At 35.2% G+C, this 9089-nt stretch overlaps 1 protein-coding gene across 1 annotated transcript; it reads right to left on the reverse strand.

The window, feature by feature from the left end:
- Window positions 1–3479: 3479 nt before the first annotated feature.
- Window positions 3480–8986, reverse strand: LOC141622976 (protein SOSEKI 5-like). Its single transcript, XM_074439011.1, has 3 exons — window positions 8367–8986; window positions 7317–8258; window positions 3480–3980 (listed from the first exon to the last, which is right to left on the reverse strand). The coding sequence occupies exons 1-3, from the start codon at window positions 8666–8668 to the stop codon at window positions 3824–3826; spliced, it is 1401 nt and encodes a 466-aa protein (XP_074295112.1). The 5' UTR covers window positions 8669–8986; the 3' UTR covers window positions 3480–3823.
- Between the last annotated feature and the right edge of the window lie 103 nt (window positions 8987–9089).

Raw genomic sequence — 9089 nt, forward strand, 5'->3', positions numbered from 1 at the left:
GTGTTTAAGTTATGGAATGACGGAATAATTTGGTTTTCCTTAATATTTTGTATGAATATTACGGGAAATTGTTTACTAAAGAATAAAAGATTGTGAAATATTTATAAAATATGGAATAGAAATATCCGGAACATTCCAGAACATTCTGACTCGGGATTTAACGGTTATCAGAAAATGAAGACGGTTTTAGGCCCGGACTCCAAATGTACTCTAATTACCGTCAAAACGACCGTATCGGCTCGTAGATGACAACTAAGAGGTAGACATTAGTATTTGAGCAATCACTTGACGATAAACTTACGAACTGTCACAAATCGTTCCGCGTAGGAAACATGCGGCCCAATCATCACCGGGTGGTTTGCGGGAGGTGCAGAAATGAGGTATCTACACTCAGACAAAGACTTGAAACTACTACTCCCTCATACTACACCAATGGTAACATGGACCCACTTTTTGTGAGAAGAAAAGTGGGTCCATATTACCATTGGTGTAGCATGGAGGTAGTATTAAGTTATTAAATATAATATTTAAAATATGATGGTTAGCTAATTACAGTACTAAAATCTATTTCTATATTATTCTTTTTGTTAATTTTTAATTTTATTTTAAATGTTTAAAAATTTTTGAGCTTACACGTTTTATGTTGTGAATTAATATATTGAATAATCCGTATAAAATTGGAGACTATGAATATATATCTAAGTTTTTTTTCTATAGTATATCAAAGTTTTCATATATATAAATAAATACGAATACTAAGAAACAATCTTCTAATCCTAATATAAAAGTTAAAAAATATAATTTTAAAATAATAAGTGCACAAATATTAAAAATTAATTTTCTAATTCTAATAGGAAAATTGTAAATGATTAATTATTTTCCAATTCTAATAGAAAAATTGTAAGTAATTAAATTTAAAATTTAATTAATTAAGTGTTTTAAAAAAGTTGGAAACTACCACATCGCTCGAAAAAAGCCTCAAATATATATTTACTAGCTTTAATGCCCGTGCCATGCACGGGCCTATTTGTAATGTTCTATCGTATACTATATAATATGGTAATTGAAATTTGCTACAATTGGTCTCCCTTGTGACGGGTTACCATTTGTGGCGGATATTTTGTGAGTTAAAATGGTAACAAAATGGGTTAGTGGAGAAAGGGGACCACATGAATAGTGTTGCAGAGAGAGAAAAAGTGAGTACTTTGTGAGGTAAAATGGTATCCGTCACTCTTGAGTGACGGATATGTGCCGTCACAAACAAGAATTTGTGAATTTGCTAACGTGTCCGAATTCAACGACGGAGTATTAAATTCATAGTACAATGCTAAGTATTAAGTTTTCTAGACAAATAATACGGAGTATGTACGGAGGAACATGTAGTAAACAGAAACACTAATCATTCATGACCAATTTACCAGGAGTCCATGACTATCAGCTACAATAGTGTTATCACAAATATACTCCTACTACAACGTTTTGGCCGTTTTAGCCTTTCGGGTATGGTAATTTATGTAAATTGGATTTACAAATATTGATAAAAATAATTTATAGGAATTGGCTCTTTAATATGCGCAAAATATTCTTTTATATATTCGAAGTTTAGATTGACTCTAAACTCATTGCCCCTTCTCACATATTGTGCTGGAATCCGGTTCTCAGCTACTCTTATACATCAAGGATTGTTGGATGCTTTTCGTATATTAGAATTGATCTATTTTTGGTTGCCGAAGCCTGAAGGTACGTATGCTACAAAATAACTCTTATTATGGAGTAATTCACATACAAAAAAATATTTATTTGTTTACATTTGATTAAAATAACCCTTTACAAAAAATATAAACTGTAAACAAATGCTTAGGTCGGAGGGAGTAGAGAATATTGAAAAACACACCTGTATTTGTTTATATTATGCCATTTTGGTGTATACCCAAAAATAACCCAGTCATTAAAAAAGTATAGAGCAAATACGGAGTAATAGATAAATTAGTTAAATAGCAATGTCGAACAAACTATAATCGACATCCATAATAGCAATAAAATAATTTAGATGGTTAATGTACTACTAATGCTGATTATAAAGGGAAAATACATTGACCTGTCTATAGCACACAACTACTCTAGAGAAGACAACGTATACCACACTATCGCGTATTTGTCAATAAAGGTTAGTTCTCATCATTCGTAATCATGGCCTTCAGCACGGGTCAAAATTTACTTTCGTTATCATAAATCCAATCCGAGCAAATGAACGCTATTTTAGACAATGATCATATATAGCTTAATAAGCTTATTCTTCTAATCTGCATCAAGAATAAAGAGAATTAATTAAATTCATTAACAAAGTATCAACAATTAATCATATGATGAATAAAACATATAACTGCAATCAATAAAGCCAATCATACTATGAATAAAATAGATAACCGTAATCAATTAAGCGGAATGTAATGTAACAAAAAAGCATAAAAGAAATAAAATACGCTAAATAGGAGTACGTATGACTGTATATATAGTTATATACCGATATATATATATATATATATATATTTTGTGTATTATTTCAGTTTGTATACCTCTCAAATTCTATCGTAGTTCTTTATGTTTTAATATTATTAAGATTTAGATTTACTTTTCCGTAAGAAATTAATAGAAAAAGTTGTTGAAGCTCTATAAAACTCCATCAGTACGTAAAATTGCAAACTTATAGTTCTATTCTAATACAAACACCAAGTGTACGTAATCTTATGTTAGCATGATTGTATTTCTTTTTTTTTTTCTATCTTTGAATTTTATAAAAATTGGATTCCCTTTGAATTATCAACTTTTTTGATTGATTGACGGTTAAAATTTCATAAAGATTGGAGTCTCCCTCGTCGCTCGAAAAAAGCTTCCTTTAATAATATAGATAAATAGATATTGATTACCCGTCAAATTTGGTAATCGGAAATATTATGCCTGAACAATAGTGTTTTTTGATAGATGAGAACTTAGCTCATTTTACAGTGGACATACTCCCAGGACCCAGCCTTCTCGTGGACGAGTAAATGCCGTTCTTGGAGTCAGAGCCATATTCACCTGCAATTAGTCTTGCTGAAGACGGGTCGGAGCAAGTGACGGATAATGCTACTCACAAACGAATAGGGGGGACAAGGTGGGGGCAACCCCATGTGCTTCCCTCTCTCCTCTATTTGGGTCATTTGTGAGGGAAAATGGTATCCGTCACTCCAAAGTGACGGATACGTGCCGTCACAAATGAGATTTTGTGATTCACCTGAAATTACTGGATATTGGACAACAATTGTTCGACACAAAAAGGGTTGGGAGTTGGGAGCATCAAAGTTCTCCAAGCTCAGAAATCAATCAAGGAACTTTACAGTACATCTTACGAAGTACTACTAATATGTATTTAATACTATTTAATTAAAGACTAATTACCATCATGGGTCATCATATTAACTCGAATTCTGCTCCAGAAATCGCTAAGCTCAATGCATACCTTTGTAATTAAAAATTGGATAAACCATAACTGCAAACTAGCACCCCGAAAAGACGATAAAGAGCTAAAGCATCAGGAGATGAACCAAAAGTTAATTAAGAATTCACCTCTCTAAAACACATACCAATAGCTTACGTAAGTTCCTAAATTTACTGCCTATGTTATCACCAAAGCCTACACCAATCACGGCTATTGCTTCTCTTGTTTGATAATATACGGGTTAACATTTACCATTAGTTACTGTTCTTTTACGCCAAAAGACTCCGAACGGATAGAAAATAACAGAGTATTATTCCTAAGGCTCGTTATTAGACATCAAAGCCCTCAGTTTTGGCTCCCGTTTTGAGTGCTGGTGATACTAATGGAAGATGCTTCTGAGACGCGTTCTTTAGTGTTGTTCGGTTGTGCCTTTGGCCTCCTTGGTATGCATTTCGCTCTCACTCCGTCCACTTCTTTCCTGTCCAGCTTCAAATGAGAGCTCCTAAGTTAAAACAAACCAAATGCATGTTAGAACACACACAACACCACAAATTACGAGGGGAAAGGAAATTGAGAAAACATAATAAAACTAAAAAAGAAATGGTTCTCAGAGATTGTAGTTAATTTGATCTCAGAATCGACAATCACGATTAAAGCTCGGTTTTTACTTTTTGCACCATAAATGTGAGCACTATTCACTAGTCATAATACGAGTAGTAACTAGTAAGGAGGCCAAATTTCGTACATAAAATCTACTCCCGTAGTTTATACGAATAAAACTTTTCTACGAAATGGCAATTTGCTGATCAACCAAACAACTGCTTAGTACCCAATATGAAACCCATAAAACAACGATAGAATATTCTAATAAAACTTTGTCGCACATGTAGATGCAAACAATCAAACCCAATCCCAAAGCGAAGTTAGTTAACCAATGTTAAAACAGATAACAATGGACATGAAACTGATACATAGTAAGAACGAATTTGCATGTGAATAAACAGAAAAACATCCTTGTCTGATGAATAATAGCATGAAAGATTAAAACTAGCAATCCATGTGATTTTCAGCCGACATGGGCCGCAAGCTCGTTCTTAGATCCCTAAAGACATCTCCCCTGAAATCTACACTAATTGTGGCTGTTTCCTTGCATGTTTTTTACCACCTTTGAAATTACACTAATTTTGGACCCAAGAGCCAAGAGACATACACCTGTTAGTCTGTTACTTACTGGCGTAATTATGGAGTATGACACAGTTTACTGTAATACTGTTACTAATTACCCTCGCACAAAATAAACGCCACACCTGTTCATACATAGGCTAGTCCAGTTAATTATTTAATGACCTTTCAAGGCAAAATTGGGTATCCCAATTTAAGCTACTGATACAAAATTGCTGCCAAATTGGCAACCATACAAATTTCTGCCAAATTAGCATTGTCTAGAACTCTAACTATATTGCAATACATGATCAAATTTCATTAGCTTCGCAGTTTGTACTCCGTAGAATATAATTTCATACTAGAATACGGGTTATCTAAAAAAAGTATGCTAAATAACAGTGATAACCAATAAAAAGTGCGAAAATGACGTATAGAAAAATTTCTCATAATGATAGTATGTCACATATGTGACATAACCAAGATTCATGTCGAGATGTAACTTCTGATTCTTAATACAGTATGGTCTAAGCAATAACTGCATGTCTGCATTCCAGAACCAACCCCAAAGGACAAAAATAACAACACTTCAACACAATCACATTTAATCTTTCTATGTACATAATGAGCAAAAATGGGATACACAAGTTAAACATCAAATCTCAAAACATGCAAAAATTATATACGGAGTAAGTTGATAAAGAAATTACTCCGTACGTCCTAATCATTTGGTTACCATTTTTAATTTTTGTGAAAGATATTTTTAAGACGGAGAGAGTAGCAAATACACTAAGCAAACTAATAACAGTTAGTCTTGCTGAAGACGGGTCGGAGCAAGTGACGGGTAATGCCACTCACAAAACGGAGAGGGGGGACAAGGTGGGGGCACCCCCATGTGCTTCTCTCTCTCCTCTATTTGGGTCATTTGTGAGAGAAAATGGTATCCGTCACTCCAAAGTGACGGATACGTGCCGTCTTCAATGAGATTTTGTGAACTAATAAAAGCGGTAACGTTGTCAACTAGGAGTAAACAACAGATAGACCCAAGAAGGAGTCAAGGCTAGCTACAATGATCAGCTGGATTCTTGCAAAAAAAATGTACGGAGGCTAAAATAGGTATGGTGGGACTGAGACAAAGCCATAATCTAAAGGGTCAAAAGGGTGTTTTAGCTAAAAGTTTAATATTTCCCCAATTTAGGGCGCATATTAATGTTCTATGTACTCTGTCATCATCACGTGAGACTTATTATTCCTGGAAGGTAGAGTTTGTAGGGTAGCAGCAATTTCAAAATACACAAACTCATCATGGCTTAAGGTTAATTAGTTCGCAAATTCTTGTTTAAAATAGAGGTTAATTATTACCGTCAATTTAACGGAGATTAACTATAATTAGTTTAAGGAGAAAGGTTAAAACTCTAGGTTCCACTATATGGTTGCATAAGGTCATCTTGAAGTAAATGAGATTTAAAAAAAAAATGCATTCAGAATAGGACAAAACGCCATCAAACATTGCATAGCTATGTAAGTTAAGAGTAATCATAGAATAAAATAGATGCTCTTCATCTTCTGACATTGCACTCCAACCGAATTTTCATACGGTATCATTGGGTGGTATTGGGCTTCAGTACAACCCTCTCATATACGGAATATACAATGTATACCCCCAAGCAATGGAAAAAGAAATGGGTAAGTTTCACCTTATACTTACGAGATGATGGTACTGAAAATCAATAGTCAAAACCTTTCAGGTGAGTATGTGATTATGTATTTGACCCATGTTATGCTTAAGACGGATAATGCTTGTCTTAAATGAGAGTTTGTGTTTGAACATATATAGCAGTTAATTATAGCACCAAACAAAGTCAGAAAATAAGTTAGTACTCCATAACCTTTAATAATATTATACCAGTGAAAAACAGCTATCAATCCTGTAATTTGTACCAACTCCTACACTACACCATGATGTCACAAAATGAAGTCTATGATTCTCCTACATCCAAATTTTCTATCCTACAATACGGCAAAGCTAAAAACAGAGAAGCACTCCCAAAATAAATGGGGTCAGAACTTCTGTAACAAAGAAAGAATCGTACCTTCAACCCTCGCAGTAACAAACTGTACACGTTTACAGTAGTACTAGTACTCTCCATACTATAATGAATATATTGATGTTCACACTTTTTATCCCTCAGAAACCAAACGTACACATTCATAACACCACAACAGCTAAGCAACACACTGTAACATCAAGTAAGTAAAGATACAAACAGCACTAAAGACAACGGTAAATAAATAAATGTGAGACGATTATCTTAACCAAAAACTTAAGTTGATGGTGGATGCTAAACCAAACGGACGTGTTCATAACACCACAATAGCTAAATAACACACTCTAACATCAACTAAGAGACATACAGCGATAAAAACAAAGGTAAATAAACAAATGTGAGCTGACAATCTTAACAAAAAAACTTTAAGCCGATGGTTGACGCCAAACCAAACGTACACATTTATAAAACCACAACAGGCAGTCAACAGCTATAACACACTGTAACATCAACAAAACATACAAACAACGGTAAATGAAGAAATGTGAGACGACTATCTTAACCAAAAACTTAAGTCGATGATTGACCATAAACTAGTCTTCTTAAAGAGATTAGAGTAGTAATTTTACCTATCAGCATTGTAAGATGAGGATCTTTTGAGAGAAATAAACTGAGGATCTTCCTTATAATTATTCTTGTTAGTCTCAATTAAACTCCCACTAAAATACTCCTTATCTTCTAATGCCATCTTTGCAAAGCTACCACCCACATAATTGTTCTTCATCTTCATAATATCATCGTTATCGTTATTAATACCATCACCATTATCATCACCTGTTGTCGTATTCCCACCACGTGTGGACCGTGGTTTATAATGCGAGATTAATGACAATCCATGGTCTTTAACTGCAGTAGCCCCACAGTCTCTGAATGAAATCGAACCGCAGGAGATTAATGACATTAATACTGAAGAAGCTTTCATCTTTCCCCCATTTGGACAATACCCTGCCGTTTGATCAACTGCTCCTGCAACCTGATCAATGGCCTGCGATGTCGACGACACCGCATTTCCGTTATTGTTATTGTTATTAATAATTAATCTTCCGTCAGCTTTCATCAATGCCTCTAGTGTCTCAGGGCTAGAATCCGAAGGCGGAGGAGGTGAAATCTCGCCTCTGCTCAGCTCCATACTCTTCTCTTCCATTTCAATTTCTGGTTCCTCCTTAATAACCGCCTTTCTACGACGTCGTTTGTCGTCTGTCTGAGTTGACGCGTCTGCTGCGGCAAACTCCTGAGTCGACTCAGACTTGTACACTTTGTACTCGTGCAGGTCTATAGCTCCCCAGGACTGATTCCTCCGCCGATTATTCACTGCAGGTGGAACGGCATTACTAGTCTTGCCACTGGAAGACGACGACGTTTCCGGAGATTTAGACAATGACGGTGAGGATAGCAATAACGATGTCGTTTCAAGGATTTCGGAGCCTTTGAGCACGTACTCTCCTCCGTGAACTGGATGAATATAATCATTCTCACCTAAATCATGCCACACGTATCCACTCTTATAGCTCCTGTATAATTTGATCATAAATTATCGACAGTCAGCTCTAAAGTTTGATTAAAATACCACTCACGATGAATATAAATGTAAACAAATGACTAAGACACGGAAGAGTTACCGTTTGGAAGACCAGGAGTAGTGAGAAGCCATGGATTTACCGCGAAGGAGGTTTAAACGATGAATAATGTCGCGAAGGTAAAGACCTTGAGGAGAAGAAAGAGGAACCTCCATGAAGTGAGGGTGTTCAAGTTGACCATTTCTAGAGAGATAGTAAACAACTGGAACTAGTGCTCTTTTTTGTTGCTCCATCACTTTACCATTGTTGTTGTTGTTGTTGTTATCCATGTCTTCATCTTGCTCGTTGCGGTTTTTGTGAAGTTGAAGCTGCTCGCTTCGTGTTTTGCTCAATGAGACCGCCATTGATGAACAAGAAAAAGAATGTTACAGAAATTTGTATTTAGTTTTTAGTTAAGGTTGATGGAAGTTTGGGAGGAAATATATAGAGAGGAGAGTGATGAGAAGAAGAAGAGGAACGTGGATTTCAAAATTTAGAGAAGTGAGAAGGTAGAAATGACGACAAGTGCTAACAAACAAGGCATTATAATTCTATTTTAGCTTTTACGAGTAGAACACATCTTACTACATAAACATAAATATATTTCTGGGACTTTTCCTGTCACCCCCCTTCTTACTCTACATAAATGTTTTCATTTGTTAATTTCGTTTGGCGGGTGGAATAGTATGAAAAATAAATACTCCACCCTCACACTTAATAACGTTAGTGCGTGATTATTGGTGCAAAGCGTCTTTCTTTGAATTTAATCCGTCACGAGTTGAAGAC

Source organism: Silene latifolia, chromosome X (genome assembly GCF_048544455.1).
Source record: "Silene latifolia isolate original U9 population chromosome X, ASM4854445v1, whole genome shotgun sequence".
In the NCBI taxonomy this organism is placed as follows: domain Eukaryota; kingdom Viridiplantae; phylum Streptophyta; class Magnoliopsida; order Caryophyllales; family Caryophyllaceae; genus Silene; species Silene latifolia.